The sequence below is a fragment of the Rhincodon typus genome, chromosome 6 (genome assembly GCF_021869965.1).
Source record: "Rhincodon typus isolate 14 chromosome 6, sRhiTyp1.1, whole genome shotgun sequence".
NCBI lineage: Eukaryota > Metazoa > Chordata > Chondrichthyes > Orectolobiformes > Rhincodontidae > Rhincodon > Rhincodon typus.
The window spans coordinates 45,413,316-45,434,286 of record NC_063337.1 but is presented as its reverse complement, the minus strand read 5'-3'; the positions used below and the strand labels follow the sequence as shown (position 1 = coordinate 45,434,286).

The 20,971-nt window shown below is 38.6% G+C and overlaps 1 protein-coding gene across 2 annotated transcripts in view; it reads right to left on the bottom strand.

The window, feature by feature from the left end:
• Positions 1 to 6,823: 6,823 nt before the first annotated feature.
• The window catches only part of edar (ectodysplasin A receptor), an 82,600-nt gene continuing 68,452 nt past the window's right edge, over positions 6,824 to 20,971 (bottom strand). Inside the window, exons 6-12 of one of the 2 annotated variants that reach the window (XM_048598164.1) lie at positions 20,010 to 20,096; positions 19,204 to 19,332; positions 19,037 to 19,111; positions 14,799 to 14,874; positions 12,942 to 13,098; positions 9,290 to 9,350; positions 6,824 to 8,713 (exon numbers count right to left, since the gene is read on the bottom strand). In XM_048598164.1, the coding sequence (XP_048454121.1) occupies positions 8,379 to 8,713; positions 9,290 to 9,350; positions 12,942 to 13,098; positions 14,799 to 14,874; positions 19,037 to 19,111; positions 19,204 to 19,332; positions 20,010 to 20,096 (920 nt within the window). In that variant the 3' untranslated portion in view covers positions 6,824 to 8,378. The remainder of the gene's footprint in view (positions 8,714 to 9,289; positions 9,351 to 12,941; positions 13,099 to 14,798; positions 14,875 to 19,036; positions 19,112 to 19,203; positions 19,333 to 20,009; positions 20,097 to 20,971) is intronic. The other variant, XM_048598165.1, reaches the window with a different exon arrangement.

The window sequence follows — 20,971 nt, the reverse complement described above, 5'->3', positions numbered from 1 at the left end:
CAGAGCAGAGAAGGTTGCTGTATTGTTGAGCATTCTTCCAGATGATTGACACCACATTGACATAGGGGCAACTCCAAATCAGGCTGGCAGATTCTAGTGTTGTGGTCTTGTTTACCAATCCTGGAGCCAAATGACAGCCCTTTTCTGCACCACTCTGTCCACCAGGACCTCCATGTTCCTGTTCGCAAAGTGGGGCATCAATTTCCCCTTACCTGCCATAATGTCAAAAATATCACAGACGATGCAGGGCAGCTGCAGACTACCAACACTTGATCAAGTGCAGATAGTCTTTTGAATATGGTGTTGGTGCCAAGAATCTTGGATGTCCTGGCAGTAACGACTATCTTCTTATACAGCCATGTGAGAGTTATGGGTAGCATCATATTGACAAACATTCACTCCCTCCACCACTAACACACAGTTACAGCGGTCATATCATTTATAAAGATGCACTGCACAGATTCACCGAGGCTCCTTGGACAGGACTTTCAAAATCTAAGACCATAACTGTATAAAATGACAAGGGCAGAAGATACAACACCGTTCCTCATTGTCTCTGGGTCAAAACCCTGGAATTCCAGGAATATGAGGGAGGTTGTGACATAGAGATATTGTTGCTGGACACAGAGACACAGGTAATGCTGTTGCAACTTGCATTCAATGGTGAAATTTGAATTGCAAACAAGTCTGGAATTAATGGTCCAATGATGACAATGAAACAACTGTCAATTGTTGTGTAAAATCCCATTTTGTTCACTAATGTCCTTTAGGGAGGAAAATCTGCCATCCTTACCTGGTTTGCCCTACATGTGACTTCAGACCCATAGCAATGTGGTTGACTTTTAATTGTCCTATGGACAGCTACGGATGAGCAATAATTGCTGACCAAGCCAGTGATGCCTACATCCAGTGAATTAAAGAAAAAGAAACTGGACTGGACTAACAATAAATCCAAATAAGAACAGGTCAGAGATTGAGAATTTTGTAGTGAGTAACACACCTCCTGAATCCCCGTAACCTGTCCATGAATGAATTTGGCTCCAACAGCACTCAGGAAACTCAAAACCATCCAGGACATAGCAGCCACTTTCAACATTCACTTTCTCCACCACTGACACAAAATGGTAGTAGTGTGGACAATCTACAATACAATGCAATAGCTCACCAAGCCTCATTCAACAGCATCTTCTAAACACCTAGGAAGGTCAAGGGCAGCAGATACATGGGAACACTACCACCTGAAGTCCCCGTCCAAGTCACTCACTGTCCTGACTTGCAAATATATCACCATTCCTTCATTGTTGCTGGGTCAAAATCCTGGAAATTCTTCCCTAAAGGCATTGTGAATCTACCTACACCAGATGGACTGCAGCAATTCAAGAAGGCAGCTCAACATCACCTTCTCACGGGCAACTAGGGAGTGCAATAACTGCTGGCCCAGCCAGCAGCTCCCACATCCCATGAATGAATGTGGCTCAGTTCTGGGCTCAGAGCAGTCTGTACTCCAGCAGTCCTCTGATGTCAAAGATTACAGCTATTCTTCCGCCTCAACTGTTGGCCTGCATCCATACCATGCTCAGCAGAATGAGACCTTGGGCTTACTCTGGGTAGGTTATGGACTGAGGTGAATGCTTCTGTACTTGTGGAGGGAGAGGAAGAAAGCCTTGACGATGCATTCTGAGGACCCTGGCTTTTCCTCCTCAAAGGTGCTATTTCACTTAGTTTTAGAGATGCCTGAGGCATAGGACTCATTTTATTTTGGCTCCTGGAGTGGGCGTGTGATCCAGAGGCTTGAATAGAAAATCCTCAAAGTATGTTAATGTTGTGAGCTGTCATTATTAGCCAGATTTTCATTTTCCAGTTTGTTACTGCTTGATGTGCAGCTGGGAGTGGCAGATTGGAGGCTTTGTCTCCCAATGACTATAGATCTATTCTCCTTTGCAGCACAGCCATGTTCCCCTTGGCCTCCTGCTAACTCAGCAGAACTCCTCACTTCAGGGTCCTTATGTCAGAATCCTCTCTCCTCTGCCACCCTGACCCCTTCTCTGAGCATGTTTGTGTTTATCATGCATATTCTCCTCCTGCAGAGAAACAATTATGACATTAGCCTGGGGACATGAGCACTATGTCTTCAATGATCATGTGTTTGTGTGTGTTTATGTGGGCACGTGTGTGAGACTAGCAAGAAGAATATGGCATGGAGGTCGAGTTAAATGGTTCTGAATGAATGGTGGATCAGTGTCATCAAAGAACTACTACTGTGGATGAAAAGAAATAAAGCATCTTATGCGTGTACTTTGTGTTCATCCCAAAGCTATCCTTTGTGGTTGTAACTTTGTCCCATGCAAGCCTTTGGTGAAAAGCTACCAGGTGGGCACGTTGCTCATGGTTGTGAAAGGTCAGTGAGCTGATCATGTGTGAGCTGCTAAGTGGGTGTTGCTTCTTCAATGTATGTGTACACCTGGCAGATATGTGTGGTGCTGTACCACTGAAGTTAAAGTGGTGCTACTTTGGTAGCAGCAAATGACTGACATTGAATACATATGACTGATTTCCTGCTGCCATCCCTAGGGAAAAGAACTTCCCTTCTCTCTTGGACAGCCTTAAGGAGAACCTTGAGAGAGGTTTTGCTAAAACATGGTACTAGTTGTTTCTGGTCTCTGACATCACCTGGGCTGGATGAAGGTAATGAGCAGAGGTTGAATGACAGTCTTGAGTTGCAAGCAGTGTAGTGCTATCCAGGTGCCTTTTTAATATAGCACCCAGAATTTGGAGTTGGAAGACCCCTGCGGAGAATAGACCTCCTGCCTGCCTACCAATAGATTTTGAAGCTCTTTTTTCATTTGCTCAAGCTAATATCTATATTTCCCCAATTCTGTATTTCTTAGCATAGACCTGAGTCACTTCCTTTAGCTTTATGCTGTGCCTCAGCTGATCACCATGGTTGCTTGGCTGAACATGGTATACTTACTTTTATTATATACATGTTTGTCTTGTAATAAGGTAAGCCCATGCTACCATTCTGTAAGATCATGACCTCATACCTCAACTCCTCTTTCATGCTAGCTCCTCGTAACCCTCAACTCGTTATTTCAAAAATAAATCTATTTTAGTGACCCAGCCTCCACAAATCTCAAGGGTAGTGTATAATGCTTACTGTTTGAGAGTTCTACACATAACAGGAGACTGCACTGTGCCTGTTTTCTTTCATTTAATACTGTGTGGTGGCTGAATTCTCGAGTTGTTAACATAAATATAGAGGTCTGGCTTAAGGTTCAGCTTGAATCATGAGTTAGTTACTATCCAAATCCCTTCAATTTTGCCAAAGGTAGAATCAGATGTGCCTTAGATTATCTTAAATTAGTACACTGGTCTTGGTTTAAACTGTAATAAGATGAGGAAAAATATTGCTTCTAAGCGGCACAACTGTGCAGAACTTGAAAGTTTCCAAGTAGGCTGAGCACAAGTCAGTCAGTCCCTTTTAGTTTCCAAATTATTTAAAGAAGCTGCACTCTTAAACAAATAGGGCTTTCAAATTCCAAAAGAAAAATCATGTCTATTGACGAGGAGTAAAAGATCAATGAGATTTGAATTGTATAGGCATGTGTTTGTAAAACAATAACAAGAATGGGCACATCTTAATGAAGATTTCCAGGAATCTAAGTAACCTGTCTAGTTTTTACCGTTTGTATGCCTAACACTGTTTGGATATACTTAGCAAATCAATGTACCGAATGTTTAACTGGACAGACCTCAATATTTGTACAGTAGTATGTGGATTGTGTCAGTCATCATTTCTCAACTAGCTATTCTCTCTTCTATATGTCTTCCTTCATAAACTGATGTCTTGAGTTTTGGAATCGCCTTCAAGACTCATTTGTAAGTCATCTCCAAATTGCCTAAATTTTTTGGAAGGTATTAACTGCCCAGAAATGCGAATTTTCTGGTTGGATGTAAGTACTTAAAATAGCTACTTTTGACTGAAATGTTCTCTTTCAAAATTCTTCCCATTCCTAATAATGCCTTCACATTGACTACATTCCTCAAATGAATAGAAGGCAAGAATCCCAGGCAAATCATCATGAAAAAGGAAATGAACAGTCTAAAATGTTAATATTCTGCTTTCTTTCATAAACCTCATTCATTTCAAGTTCATTACAGTTTTGCTTTGTTGAAAATATTAACGTTGTAAGAAGTTAAAAAGTTATTACTTAAAAAGATTCAACTTATTATTACCATTATAAGGACATGTGACAGAAAGCAGCAAAGGTGGATTTTTTTGTGTCTAATTTGATTACTTCAGCAGTGATACTGAAATTAGTATTAGCAATTGGCATGGAATAAAAGCTCAATCATTTGAACATTTATTTGTAAAATTTTATTTATTGCTGTTTCATAATACAATTTATGTACATTTGAATAAATTATACATACAGTTCATTCCTAAAAAAGTATCACATTAAAATAAACATTAAGTATGTCTGCAAAATGTATTCTACTTATGTAGTTTATGGGAGACCAGCACATTAGATTTTGAAACTTCATCTTTCTGAAGTTCTTGACTTATAAAAATGACTGGAGATAAGTAAGGAAAATTAAATGTGTAATACTGATTGGCAACTTTGTAATGGCAGGGGAAAAACAAACAAAAGAAATTGCAATCAGAGATAGTAAGAACTGCTGATGCTGGAGTCAGAGATAACACAATATGGAGCTGGAGGAGCACAGCAGGAAAGGCAGCATCAGAGGAGCAGGAAAATTGACGTTTCTTCTTCAGAAGAAGGGTCCTGACCCAAAACGTCAACCTTCCTGCTCCTCTGATGCTGCCTGGCCCGCTGTGCTCCTCCAGCTCCACACTGTGTTATAAAAGAAATTGCAGCCTTGGTTTCAAATATACACTCTAATAATTGATAATAGATTTGTCCTGCCTCTCTTCTTTTTCAAATGATTGTATTTTAATGTACTTTATCTTAAAAATAAAACAAGTTTTATGAGTTTGGCAACTGCCTATGTCTTTTTGATTACAATTTTCCCTCCTAATAGATAGGGAGAAGCTGTTGCCGCTTGTAAAAGAATGACCACTTTCTTTACAGCAACTAGATATGGGCAATGAATGCTGGCCCAGCCAGTAACATGTATGTCCCACGAGTGAATTAAAAAAACAGAACAAGAGGACAGACTTAAAGTGACATGCAAAGAAAGCAAGGGTGATGTGAGAATTTGTCTGTAAACAGCCTGCCTGGAAATGTAGTAGAAGTAGATTCAATTGAGGTATTCAAGAGGGCACTGGATGGTTATTTGGATAGAAATAGTGTGCGGGAACATGGGGAAAGTCAGGAGACGGGCACTAGGTAATGGAGCCAAACTAAATAAGAGCTGGTTCAGGCACAATTCTGTGATTGTGGGAAAAATTTCAAATCTGGCATGCAGTATTCCTATGGAGTTTCTGTTGCATTAATTTAGTCGGGGGCAACGATTTGCTTAGGGGCAGCAGATGAATAGAAGTGAAAGAATCATTCCATTATCATTTTTAGTAAATCTCAAGTCAGATAGAATACATGCATTTTACATTTCACATTGCACTTTGGAATAACTTGCTTTAGCATGAGATTTACAATGGAATATATTTAATTCAATCTATAAGACCACAGAACGAATTCTGAAAATATGTATCAAAATTTAGCTGTTTTGATTGTTGTTTAGAATATTTTTAGAAACATTCACCAGAATAAATATACAGAAATGGCTCAAGTATAGCCTCTTAAATTTTCTCTTGCCATACTAATTAAGTGGTCATCCTTATAACATTCAACAAACTCACTCCTGGACCCCAGATCCAACTTGTGAATCCATCTTTAGTTTTTTGTGCATCGACGATGTTGTCTCATGCACTGTTCCATGCTAAGTAACACCTGTAAAAAGCAAGTCATGGTCCATAGACATGTAGTGAGATAGCGTCGTCGAGTCATACAGCATGGAAACAGACCAGTTGGTCCAACTGGTCCATGTCAACCATAATTCCAAACTAAACAAGTCCCACCTGCCTGCACTTGGCTCATATCCCTCCAAACATTTCTTATTCATATACTTTGCTAAATTTCTTTTAAATGTTGTAACTATACCCACATCCACCACTTCCTCTGGAAGTCCATTCCACACATGAACCATTGTCTATGTCAAAAAAATCGCCCCCATATCTTTTTTAAACCTTTCTCCTCCCACCTTAAAAATATACCCCCAGTCTTGAAATCCCCCGCCCTAAGGGAGAGACAACTGCCATTCACCCTATCTTTATGAATCTTTATAAGTCACCTCTCAACCTCCTAGCCCTATCCTATCCAGCCCCTCCTTAAAACTCAAACCAACCATTCTGGGCAACAGCCTGGTAGATCTCTTCTGTAGACCTCTACAGCTTAATATTGTTCCTGTAACAGGGAGACCAGAACTGGACGCAATACTCAAGAGGCCTCACCAATGTCGTGTACAACTTCAACATAATGTCCCAATTCCTATACTCAAAGGACTGAGCAATGAAGGCAAACATGCTAAATGCCTTCTTACTCACTCTGTCTATATGTGACGCAAATTTCAATGAATTATGTACCTGCACCCCTAGATCTCTGTTCCACAACACTAACCAACACCGTACTTTTACTTGTATAAGTCTTGTCTTTGTTTGTTTTATCAAAATGCAACACCTCACATTTATCCAAATTAAACTCCTTTGGCCATTCTTCAGCCTATTGACCCAATTGATCAAGATCTCTTTGTAAACTTAGAAAACCTTCCACTATACTACCAATCATGGTGTCATCCATAAACTTACTAACCATATATTCTATACTCTTATCTAAATCTTTTATATAAATGACAAACAAAAGTGGACCCAGCACCGATCCCTGTGGAACACTGTAACCAGGTGAAAAAATCCTCTACCATCACTCTCTATCTCCTGCCATTAAGCCAATTTTATAACCAATTGGCAAGCTCACCCTGAATCCTATGTGAGCTAACTTTGTGAATTACCATGCAGAACCTTACTAAAGTGCAAGTAAACAAAGTCTACCACTCTGCCCTCCTCAATCTTCTTGGTTACTTCCTCAAAAAACTCAATCACTTGATTTCCCTCGCACAAAACCATGATGACTATTCCTAACCATTCCTTGCCTCTCAAAATGCATATAAATCCTATCTTTCAGAATCACTTCCAACAACTTACCCACCACTGAAGTCAGACTCACAGGTCTATAGTTCCCAGGTTCCTCCTTATATCCCTTCAACAAAGGCACAATAGTGGCCACTCTCCAGTCATTCGGCACCTCACCCGTGTTTACAGATGATACAAATATTTCTGCAAGGAACCCTTCAATTTCTACCCTAAATTCCCACAAAGTTCTGGGATACACTAGATCAGGTCCCAGAGATTTATCCACCTTTATGTTTTCTAAGACCTCCAGCACTTCCTCTTCTGTAATGTGAACTGTTTTCAAAGCATCAGTATTTATTTCCCTAAGTTCTCTAACCCCCATTCCTTTCTCCCCATTAAAAGCTGATGCAGAATATTCATTTAATATCTTTCCCATCTCCTGAGGTTCAACACAAAGATGACTTCTTTGATCTTTAAGGGATCCTAATCTCTCTTAATGTATTTGTAGAATCGTTTTGGATTAACCTTCATCTTTTTGTCAAGGCTATCTCATATCCTCTCTTTGCCTTCCTGATTTCCCTCTTATGAATGCCCCTACATTCTTTGCACTCTTCAAGAGACTCATTTGAACCCAGTTGTTTATATCTAATATATGATTCTCTTTTATTCTTAGCTAGAACCTCAATATCTTTATTCACCCATTGTTCTCTAATCCTACAAGCCTTACCTTTTACTCTAACAGCAACATAATGACTCTGAACTCTCGTAATCACATTTTTGAAAGCCCCCCACTTATTAGATGACCCTTTATCTGAGAACAATCTAGGACAAGGTTCAGGATGTTTGATGTGTCAGTGGTTTTTGTATGTCAGCATGCTTCTGTTTATTTTTCATGTGTTTCATGTTTATTGCAGTACAAAATGAATAGGCGTAAGTCTGCAATTTTGGTATTCTAAAGCTAACTTGTTCAAATTACTGCTGGTCTTTTAAATCTGTCCCTTAGTATGATGTCTCCTGAGAATAGAATAAAATGTGTGCTGAGAACAGAATAACACGAAGCATGACAGTCAAAATCCTGAATTAAAATTAAGAAGCTTGAGTACAGAGCCTCTTTTTAGAGTTTCACTATTGTGTTTTGCCTCATTGGACCTGGAACGCTGAGTAAGCACTAACAGATTACATATTCTGGACCCACAAACAATACTTCATGGTATTTATGACAAGATGCTGACTACACATTTGCACATTTGGGTAAGATAGCAGGATTAGCTATTGGTGCACATTGCGTGCACTCTAAAACATCCATACACAAGGCTTCTACAGCATCCATCCTTTCAATATGCACAAGTCTGGTCAGCAGTTCAGGGATGCTGTAACCTGCTGTGCTTATACGATCGAAGAGTTGCATTCCATCTGTCATTCCACCTATTTCATCCCTCTTCAGCCCAAAGCTCTCTGCCAGATGACGCCATGTTTTCACAATAGCTTTATCCGTGCTGTAGGTAGAGCTCAACATTCTGCTGGTTTTCTCAAGACAGTCAAAAGGCAGTTCTGTAGGGCTGAGCCCTGAAATTATAGATTATAGTAATCGATTGAAATGAAACATATCATATGTTGCTCGCCAGAACAAAGTCTCATTTTGCCACCCTCTCCTAAATCTAACACTGCAGTTTTCTATTATTTCAGGATTTGCAAAAGTAGTTTGAACAATTATTAAAAGTGGTCCATAGAATTAAATGAAACAACTGAGGACTTTTATTCTAATATATTTATACAGGATATATGAAAGTTTCAGTAAACAAAACTTTCTGCATGTGGATTTGTTCACATGGAAATGCTGTTAGACTGCAGCTATCACACGGTTCTGGCTAAGAAACCGCTGCTCTTATTACATTTTAGAACAGGAGTATAAGAAGGATTTATAGATTGCAAATCAATGCACCGGGCAATGTTATGTCACACCTTTTGTGGTCATCAAGTCCTGAAGTGGGACCTGAACCTGAAGTTTCTGGCTCAGAGGTGCCACCCTAGCACCACAAAACCCCCTCTTAAATTGAAGCAGACTGGATTAGGAAAGTTCACAAAATGAAATTAATTTCTTACTTGAAAAGTGTAGGAAACAATAGATTCCTGATACATTACCTTCTGTGAAACTGCACACTTTCTTGCATAGCTCAAGTATCTTCTCCCTTCGTGTCTGTACCTGGACAATTAACAAAATCCACTTTCAGTTTTTTAAGAATCATTTAGATTAAGAATCAAATACCGGTCAAATGTATCTATATATGAATGTACTATTAATCCTAGGGAGAGATATAAAACCAAGTTATTGTCACGGTTGCATCATAGAGGTTTTTATGCATCGGTAGTCAATTGCATCCCTTCATACAATCTTAGTTCCTACACCACAAGAAAAGTGTCTAGGGTTTGCGGGCAATGCAGATGAGTTGACCAAACATTTACATCATCGAAGCTGTGACGAATATGGGATTCTTTCCCTTGAAGGGAGCCATTCAGCAAAAATATTCAAGATCCTTAAAGGAATGCAATAATTGAACCTCAATAATATATTTGAAAGTATCAGGCTCATTAACATTTTTTGAGGCAACAAGGGTTGGGTGATAAAATTCCAGTTTAGCCATATTGTTCACATCCTGAGATCTAATACATTTGAGAAAGCGTCAAGGTTTCAGTCTTTCTTTAAATAATGACTTAGAATCTTTAGAACTGGTAGAAACACTCTTGTTTTAACGTGTCATCTGATGGACAAACCCTCTGAGTTTATACTGGACTCAAATGAGGCTAAGGACCCTATAACCGATGCCAATTAAACACAAGCACAACAGCACATTCAGTGACCTGTAATTTGTAAGAAAACGAAGGAATTTAATTGAAATGTCGATCATGAGGGATATAATGCACTTCTGTGATGCCCACAAGCTATGAAAAGCTATACACATTTCTACAGAGAGAGAGAGACAGCTGGTGAGTTTGCCCCAAGGGTTAAGGTGAGGTTGACTTAGCAGGACCTTCACAATGTCCTAAGCTCAGACAAGAGTTGAACCTATGCTATTGGCAATAATCTGCATGTCAAGCCAGCGATCTAGCCAACTGGGAGATGCTGTTGGACTGCAGCTGTCACACGGTTCTGGCTGACTAAGAAATCGCTGCTCTTATCACATCTTAGCACAGGAATATAAGAAGGATTTATAGATTTTTAAATCAATGCACTGGGCAATGTTATGTCACACCTTCTGTGGTCATCAAGTCCTGAAGTGGGACCTGAACCCAAAGCTTCTGGCTCAGAGGTGCCACCCTGTCACCACAAAACCCCTATACAGATTTGTGTCCAACCGACTAATCAGTACTCAATACATATTTACTTTATTACAATTAATGACCAGGTATTTAACATCAAGAGAACCTGTAGATGCTAATGTTAATATCTGTAAAAGTGCCTGTCATAAAAATCAATGCATTTAGTAATGTCCTCTAGGGAAGGAAACCTACAATGTTTACCCAATCTAACTTATGTGTTATGGTATAGGAGAAAGCCAAGCAGTCCTTGTGTCTGCACCGTCTCTCTGCAAAATTTTAACATTATGCCAATCCTACATTTCCCCTTAGTCCTGCAGATAGTTTCTATTTGAATAATCATCCAATACCCTCTCGAATGCTTCCACCACGCTTCCACAGTGCATTCCAGACCTTAACTACTTGCTATGTGAAAAATATTTTTCTTATTTATTAGCTTCTTTTGCAACCAGGTTAAAACTGTACTTTCTGGTTCTTGATTCATTTACGAGTGGCAACAGTTTCACCCTATCTACTCTATACACACCTCCCAAGATTTTGAAAACTTTTATCTGACCTCCCTTTAGCCTGTCTTTTCCAACAAGAACAGTCCCAATTTCTCCAATCTTTCTTCATAAGAAGCGTCTCATTCTTGGAACCATTCTCATAAAACTCTTCTGCATTGTTTCCAAAAAATTCACATCCTTACTACAGCATGGCCAGGACTGGACACAAAATTGTCATAACTTAACTGGGAAGAATGCACCAATAAAGATGCCACCCTATCCCACAAGCCATCACAAAATGTATAGAATTCCAAGACAGACAAAAGACAAATGGGTAATACATATATTATGGGTGGAAAAAGAATATAGAAAGGGTAAACAAAATTCCAAAAGTCAAAAGTCCAGATCGCAAGGTGGAATGTTATTTTTCTCATGGTCGTTTTGATTTTTGGAATGATGATATACCACTGTCTGTAGAGTGATGGTTGTTCTTTGATTCGACAGTTAATTAGGTGACCTTAGCTCTCTTCTTGTATGTATTATTCCTTTTAAGCTTTCTTGGTTTTTCTCTCTTTCCCCACATGGGAAGAGAGAAAGAGAGCAAGATGACTGCTTTCTGTCTGCAGGTTTGGATATTTCTTTCGCTCTGTGTTCTTGGCACCTCCAGCTTTTTAAAGCTCTGGAGCTCAACCTGCTGTCAAGTGGAATTTTATTAACCAAAAGATTCTCTACACCATTCAACCTCAAATTCTCAGTCATACTGGTTCCAAAATGAAACATTGTTTGTGCATCTCAATAATATGCAGTAATTGATTTTCAAGTTGCAAAACCTTCCTGATATTCCACTTATAGCAGTCCAGCTTCCATTTCAGCTTATAGCCCCAAAAATGAAAAATATGCGATCACTTACAATACTCCACATAAGGTCAATCAGTTTCTTATCTATGTTCATGATAACCTCCTTGCTCTTATATTCTATGTCCCTGTTAATGTAGAATACTGTATGGTTTATAGCTCTCTCCACCTGTACTGGCAGCTTTAATGTCTTATGTATACACAGGATATGTATATACATACGCCTATGCAGGTTTCTCTGCTCCTGCACATTCTTTAGAATAGCACCTTTTATTTTAAATTGTCTTTCCATGTTATTTGCACCAAAATTTATCACCTCACACTTCTTTGCATTGAACTTCATTTGGCTATCTACCAACTCACCAATGTGTTATTATCCCTTTGAAGTTCTACGATGTCCTCCTCACACTTTAGTTGTGTTTCATCTGCAGACCCTGAGTTATGAAAACTCACAGACTGTTAAACAAAATCAATCGGTTGTATCCGGATTCAGGAATCTTGCATATCCCATTTTCACCAGTGGGAGAAAGAGGATGGGTCGTAACATGTATGGTTCTTACACATGTAAGAAACCCAAACTTGACATTTAAATTTAATGCTGAGTTCAAACAGACCCCAGGGTTATGTATAGAAGTCTATTTGTATAAAGGGTTAGGTACTTGATGATTTAAACAGTTGAATGGGCTTTCAAAAATGAGAGGGTTTTTATTATTTTTTACTTTAGTAAGGCCCGAGTAGATATTTAGCCCTTATATATTTATTTAATCTTTTATGACTGATGAGGTGTGCTCATGGTGGATATTGTTGAGTTAGCTTGGAGTGTTTAAGATGTGGAGCCAGTGTTGGCATTAAGTTGACATGATGGGTATTAACAAGGTGGTGGTCTAACTGTTTCCATCTGTACTATAAAATTCTGTGATTTCTAAGCAGTCAGACTTTAGTGTACAACATGTTTTGTCTGACAAAGATTAATGAAGCTTACATCTTGTGGCTGATAAATTATTATAAGACATTTAGTCAGCCTGTTCAGATGATTGCTTTTATTCCTGTTTTTTTTTCTCAGATACAGTATATATATCTAGAATAATGCATAAACTTTCCAGATCGATATCCATTTTCTTCCTTGCAGAAAGCCTTACCCCAATTGCTTTGTTGTTTGCTGATTTATCTCTCGTTAAAGGAACCAACGACAAGAGGCATAAATCAGACATTCCCCGCTTGTCTAAAGCGGCTTCCTCATCACTGTCCATACTCCGGCTCAAAAGCTGCTCATTTTCTGAGGAAGCATCATTTTCACTGGAGAAGAAAACACATTGCTGACATGAATACAACAGGAAATATTGTAGGAAATATATATCTTCCATTCAGATTTATCTGTGAACTGAAAATATTATTTAATCTGCATCTCAGTGTAGAAATTAAACACTACCCTTCAGAACATCAACCTTGAAACTTATTCAAGTAGGATAAAAGAAGGATAGTCATGGCTAAACTATTGGAATTATTCAAAACAGACCTAGATCCTAGTATGGAAGAGTTAGTGCAGTACAGTACTGAGCATAAATATGCCAACTGATCTTCTCTCAAACATGCCTCATGTTGTTACACCAATATACGGCTGAAGAAACATTTAAGGGTCTTACAAAGGTCTGAATGAGTTCCATCTCCACAGTTTTCAGTATGTCTCATATTGTGCCTTATTCATATAAGTAAATAGTACTTCTGACATTTCCATAATTATTGAATGCTCAATAATCTGTATGAACATATATAAAGGATGAGAATGTTCAATGTTTCTTTATACAAATATATTAACACATACTTCACATGTCCAGACACTATGACGCAGCACTGAAATATCCCATGCATTGGGGTCCATTAGCGGTGATATTGGATGGGTGCTATACAAACTTATGCACAAAATGAACTGATCTCCCTAATTATGGGATTTCAGAATATTTGAATAATTTATGAAAATCCTGGGTTAATCTCCTTCTGATCTCAGCCACAAGACATCTCTGCAGGAGTTCCTCAGGGTAGTGTCCTAGGCCCAACCACCTTCAGCTGCTTTTTCACTGGTCTTCATTCCATCATAACATCAGAGCTGGGGATGTTCACTGATAATTACTCAATGTTTAGTACCATTTGCAACTCAGGTACTAAAATGGTCCATGTCAAAACGCAGCAAGACACGGACAATATTTACACTTGGGCTGACAAGTGACAAGTAACATTTGCACCACACCAGTTCCAGGTAAAGACCATCTTGAACAGAAGTGAATCTAAGTTGCTCCCTGGCATTCAAAGGCAATACTATTGCTGAAGCCCCACTGTCAAACACTCTGGGTATTACAATTGACCAAAAATTGAAATGGACCAACATATAAAGCGACTACAACTGCAGGTCATAGGTTAGTAATCCTGCAAGTACCTTCACCTCCTGATTCCACAGTTTCTGTCCACCATCTACCAGGTACAAGTGATGAGTGTGATGGAATACTCTCCACATGTATGATTGGGTGTAGCTCCAAACTTATCCATAAAACCTGATACCAAGCAGGACAAAACAGACAGCTTAACTGGCAACCCCTCCACCATCTTCAGCACTCACTCCCCTTACCAACATGCCCAGTTGCAATGTGTACATCTACAAGATGTACTGTAGTAACTCACCAAGGCTCCTTCAATTGCAACTTGCAAACCCACCACCTCTAGATACACTGCTACCTGCAAGTTCCCCTCCAAATATGCCATACTAACTTTTGTCATTTTTAAACTGTTACTCTTTCATCATTCATAAGTGAAGAGCCCATATCTCCCTGTCCTTCCAACCAAATAGTGCAGAATTCAAGAAAGCAGCTAACCACCATCTTCAAGGACAGATATGAGATGCACAATAAGTGATGGACCAGCCAAAGTTGTCCACATCCAACGAACAAATAAAGAAGAGGCTGACAAAAACTACAGATCACAAAAATCAAAGCAAATTGACTTACTTCTTTTCAGTCTTAGGTGGAACTGCCTTGAGTTTGTTATCAAATTCATCTTTCTCAGCGAATATTACAACATTTTCTGTCAAAAGATAAAATATAAATTGAAGATTTAAAAGATAACTTGGATGAATGTAAATAATTAAAGAGAGAGTAAATTTTAAGCATAATTGTCAATCTAGATGCAAAACTTATCAGCAGTTCTTTCACTTAAACCGTCTCTCAAATTCATTTCACATGTCCCCAAAAGTCAAATCTGATGTGAATCAACGCATATACCATTTTTGAAAAGTATGCTTTAAGAAATATTCCTCTATGTTCAGCAATGGTAACTTGCTGCAGTTTGATTAGTCCTGCAGAAAATTAAGCATTTTTTTATCAAAGTGTCTAGTCCACAGTCCCTGAGTAGCCTGATTTTAAACAACTGAAAATGACCAGCATCAGCAATGGCAGGAGTTGGAGTCAATCCAGGGAAAGAAAGGAATGATAAAGGAAAGAAAGTTGAATAAATGGCTGGAATGTTTACAAATATTACAGAACTCAAGAAGAAATATGGGCTGGAGGGGTCATGGAAAGAATGTTTTTAACCAAGAAAAGGTACTATTACTTTGCTGGCTCTTTCCTACAGGCTGTCAACTACTGGGAAAAACATGGAGGAGCAAAGTGCAGAAAATGATAAATTCTAATAAACATCATAATGTGACTTTAGTTATCCTAAAATAGTCTGGGATAGTATTACCATAAAAGAGAAAAAGAGGGAAGAGTTTCTGAGGAAATTTTCCACATCGGTATGTTTCAGACCCATTTAGGATTGAGGCATTGCTGGATCTGATTCTGGAGAATAAGGTGACCCATGTGTCATTAGGGCAGCAAATATGGATCAGTGATGATTCCATGGTTAACTATGAAAAAGGATGAGGAACAATCTAAAGTTAAAATACTCAAGTATAAGCAGGCCAATTTCAATGGATCAGAATGAATCTCAGTTCACTGGAATCGAGGATTAGAAGACAGAACTGGAATGAAACAATGATTGACCTTTAAAGAAGCAATCTTTCAGGTACAGTCAAATAACAATCCCACGAAGGGGAAAGGTAGGGTAAGCAAAGACAGAAATACCTTGCTCATGAGTGATAGAGAGTAAGATGAAGAAGTCAAAGTGGGCATATGATATATGTCAGGTTGGTAATGCAAGTGAGGACCAGGCTATATAATTTAAGTTCAAAGGGGAAGCTAAAAGGAAATAAGAAGGGCAAAGAGCGCATATGAAAACAGACAGGCAGCTAAGGGAAAATAAGAAGTTTTTACACGCATATAAACAGTAAAAGGGTAGTAACAAATTAGGTAGGGTCTATTAGAAACCAGATAGAGAATCTATACTTGATGCCTGGAGAGTTACAAATGTTACATGCTTATTTGGAAATGGTATAAGAATCAACTCAGGAACTAAATATCAACAAGTATAACCCCGCTGTTTACATATAACTTTAGAGTTAGAAAGTTTTCAGAGATAGTAATTCAGAAAAATAAGTCACTTGAACAGATTAATTAAGGAGAGCCAGCAAAAATTTGCTAAATTGCATTCTTTTTTAAAGAGTTACAGAGAGAGGTTGATGAGGATAATATAGTTAATCTGCATGTGGACATGCAAATGATATTCGACTAAATTCCTCCTAAAAGAATTGATGGTATAGTTGAATTTTATGGTGTAATAGGGAGCTTGCAAACAAAAGTGGCAGAGTGCCTGAGACACAATAATAGTTGCTTGTCAAACTGGGAAATGGGATTCCCTTGGGATTGGTACTAATGTCAATATTTTCCTTTGATATATATTAATAACATAGATTTAGCTGTATAGGTATAATTCCAAAATTTACAGATGTCACAAATCTTGGAAGGATTATGACCGATGAGCTTGAGAATAATAGTCTTTGAGATCTGTTAAGACGGTTGGTTGGTGAAATAGGTGGACAATGGCACATGGAATTCAATGCAGAGAAATGTGAATGAATACATTGGCTCTGGACCCGAAACATTTGGTCTATTTGTATTTTCAGTGCATAGAGATGATTGGCCTGCCAAGAATATGGAAAAGGATGTTTTGCAAATAGTGAGGATTATAAATGACTACAAGGAGTCAGAGAGAGACTAACAGAATGGTAAACAGGTAATGTATACCATATGCTCTCAAACAGGCCTCCTAGGCCTGTATGAGGAGGGTTAAGGAGGACCATTTGCCAATGGCCTGTCTTAACATTATCAACATCACCATCACCAACTCTTAATTAACAACCATCAAAGCTAGTATCGGACTAGACAGATCACCCATCTGACTTCTCACAGCTACAATGAACTGCAGAATCAACTCCAAAGTTGAACACCATATTTTGAAATTTGCAAGTAGTTTCAGTGCAATTTCGCTGTGAGTGTGATGCTAGATTTGTACATTTTGTGTGCAAAAGATTGGCTAATCATTTTAAATAGCAAATCCTTTCAGCTATCCACAACAAGCAAGGTACTGACTCCACACAATAAGCACTTGCAAAGCTCACAACACAGTGTTCAAAACTAGATACAATACATGACTGGACAACATTTGTTAATCCCAGGGTGCTAAGAATTACATTGACAACTAATTTACGATTGTCAGTTGGGCTTACAATGATGTCACACCTGCACGTATTGAAAGCTACACTTTGTTCTTTGCAACCAGAAAGAAAACGTATGCCCTTTGCATGTATTTCAATTCAACAAAATCAGTGACATCCATTCTCTGGTTGATCTTTCAGGCCACTGCTTTGACTAGCCAGTTAACATGCCTGTTTTGAATTTAAGCAGAGGTTGGCAGTTAATTGTCAGTCATCTAACTGGTGCCTTCTCCATGGCAACACCTCTACCAATTAAAGTATACCTTCCAACCAATCAGCACTGTCATCTCATAAAGTACAAATATGGTTTTCCATTTACATTGGCTTTTCTTGCAAATTGAGCTGATGATTGCAAGATGAAAGATTTTGACAAAATGCATCCTTTTTTCAATAATAGTCAAGTTATGTATAACCAAACAATATTTTGGTCACTTGTGCAGACTCACAAATCTCTAATTACTCTGTTAGTTGAGGAGATGGCCATCTCATGCTACCTTATGTGGGGAAACGCCGTGAAAGAAAGGAATAAAATAATATAGAAGGGAAACATAAGGGGTAATGCTTTGAAACACAACGCTTGTACAGATATGAATTGATGCTTAATTGCAAAAAGTGGATAACCCAGCCTTGTCAAGATTTAAAGAGCAAATTATAAATGACAGTATGCTGTTAGGAGATGGGTTGTCAACAACATGTCTAGGAAATCAACATTGTCCATACTTTCCTTTGAAGTCTCAAAATTAGAATAGGTTTTAATAATTGTAACTTTATACTTTTTTGCCCACTGGGTTTTAAATTATGAAACAAATGCAGGTGCTGACATGCCAATACGTATACTCTAGGTGGGATTGGATGCTTTTAAGACAGGTCTTAGACAAAATAAGCAGGCAGGTGCAGCAGGTGAAGAAGGAAAATGGTATGTTGGTCTTTATAGTGAGAGGATTGGAGTACAGGGGCAGGCATATCTTGCCATGATTGTGATGGCCTTTGTGAGACTACACCTGGAGTATGGTGTACAGTTTTGGTCTGCTTATCTGAGAAAGGATGTTCTAACTATGCAGGGAATGCAACTAAGGTTTACCAGACTGATTCTCAAGGTGGCATATGAATCAAGGTTGAATTGGTTAAGAGAATATTCGCTGGAGTCCAGAAGAATTGGGAGGGTGGGATGGGGAGAAATCTAACAGAAAACTTTGAAATTCCAAGAGGAGTAGACAGGGTGAAAGCAGGAAGAAAGTTCCTGATGACCAAGGAATCCAGAACAAGGAGTCACAGTCTAAAGACATTGGGTAGGCCATTTAGAACCAAGATGAGGAAAGATCTCTTCACCCAGAGAACGGTGAGCCTGTGGAATGATCTGCCTTGGAAAGCAGTTGAGACTGAAACATTTATTGTTTTCAAGCAGGTGTTGGATATAATTGTTAGGGCTTAAAGGATCAAAGGGTATGGAGAGAAAGCAGCAACAGGGTACTGAGTTGGATGATAGCTGTGATCATACTGAATAGTGAAGCAGACTCAAAAAGGGCCAAATGGCCTACACCTGCTCCTATTTTCTATGTCTTTATGTCTTAATGTAGATATTGAACACTCTTTCACCTTGTACTTCCTTCTTGTCTTCTTGGGTATTGATCTGAGCTTCAACATTTTTTACGGAATTGCCACTGCAGCAAGCTAAAAAAAAAACAAGAATGATTAACTTAACTTGTGACAAAATGGAAATGACATTGAAAAAAACTTACTTCCTGAGTGCAATTCATACTCACCCTGAGTAGAAGACTTTGTCTTTAAAATGTAGAAAAGAACAATTAAAACAATGGCTACGGCCATTATGAAAATGGTGGACATGGCAATTATCAAAGCAGTGCCCAGGTGACCTTGTCCAGCATGATCTACTAAGGAAAGGTAGAATTGAAGAAATAAATATTGACATTGTTTAAATTTTCCATACCAGTTATGAATCTCACAAACATGTAAGACATAAAGTAGAAGGTTGAAAACATTGAGCTCAATTCAGGTGTCAATGGATGTGACCAATATTTTTGGTGACAGTCAACTGCAGAGACACCATCTTGGCACAGCTGCACAACCTCATGTCCCTCATCGGCGGGATCTCAGTGATTATACTCGACAAGGGAGACAAATCTGATTGTGGAAAGTCTTTGCTGTTTGCCACAGGGAAGATTGGAGCAAGGATTCTCATCAAACACCCATGGAACTCCTTTCTGCATTGCAGTGTGTTTTATTTTCCACCAAGAGGCACCACAGATAATAAACCTCACTGCAACGGCAACTTTAGAAAAATTATGAGGAACAACCCTTGAGGAGATGGTGGTAAGCTGCCTTCTTGAACTGCTGCAGCCCTGGGGGTATATGAACACACACACAATGTTATCAGGAAGGGTGTTCCAGGATTTTGACCCAGTGACAGTGAAAGAACGGTGATATAGCACCAAGTCAGGTGGTTACACATACATATATCTAATAAAATGTGCACGTTTAAAACGTTTCAGACTCAAAGGTGTTAACTTATTAGATACTTAAACATCCTTAAGGACCCTTCCCCTCATACCTTTGTGAGTTTCTTGTAGAACTGGAGAGTTTCCAGTGACAGCTAAGCTACTGCTTGATAAGCTTGAAGACAAAGTAATGCCCAAGCCTATGAAACAATCATAGAGAAAGTTAACTTTAGTATGAAATCAGGACAAACATACAGGGTTCAATTACTTCATGTAAGTTTTTAACAATCATTTTTTGAAAAAAAGTCATTCATACATGTTGGAAATTTTGTGTTTTTATTAGCTCCTAACTTGTCTTTGAATTAGGGTACCTTAATATGATTAAGATACCTCTTAAGATCAGGCTGAGTTTCTGAGTCTCACTCTCATGGCAGTCAAATGTGACAAATGTAATGTTTCTTTATACATATGATGAAAGTACCAAGGCAGCTGTAAGTCATTCATATGCTTTTGTATACGATGCACCAAACAGAAGGACATAATTATTTGTGCCCTCACATCTCAGAGAATTGCAGAGGCTTGGGAGTAGGTACATCTCTCTTCTTGGTTAAGGTCTGATGTATGCACCACACTAGGGATAGGCTGGATAACTGACTGTGGCTTCGGCTTCACCCAAGAATTAGCTACCTTACTCCAATGCCCAATACGTGCAGATATTATTTCATCAATAGTGGTTTATAATACAAGACATTCATTCAGCAATACTATTGGGAATTATGAAGTGTTCGGCACGGCTATGGAAATCCCAAGTAATTCACACTTTTATTTCGTCATTCAATGAAAGAATCTGCCTACTGTTAATAACGAACCTGAGTTATTTTTCCTACAATGCATAGAGTCAACATTATAAACATAAAAATAACCAGAAGATTTGATAATTTAGACTATTACCCTTAGAACACAAAGCTGATGGTAGTCTAAGATCTGCCTATTTTTACTCTTATTAGGATGATATTAATTGATGATTTTTGTCAGCAACCAGATGAATTGGATTAACTGTTCTTTGCAGAATCTG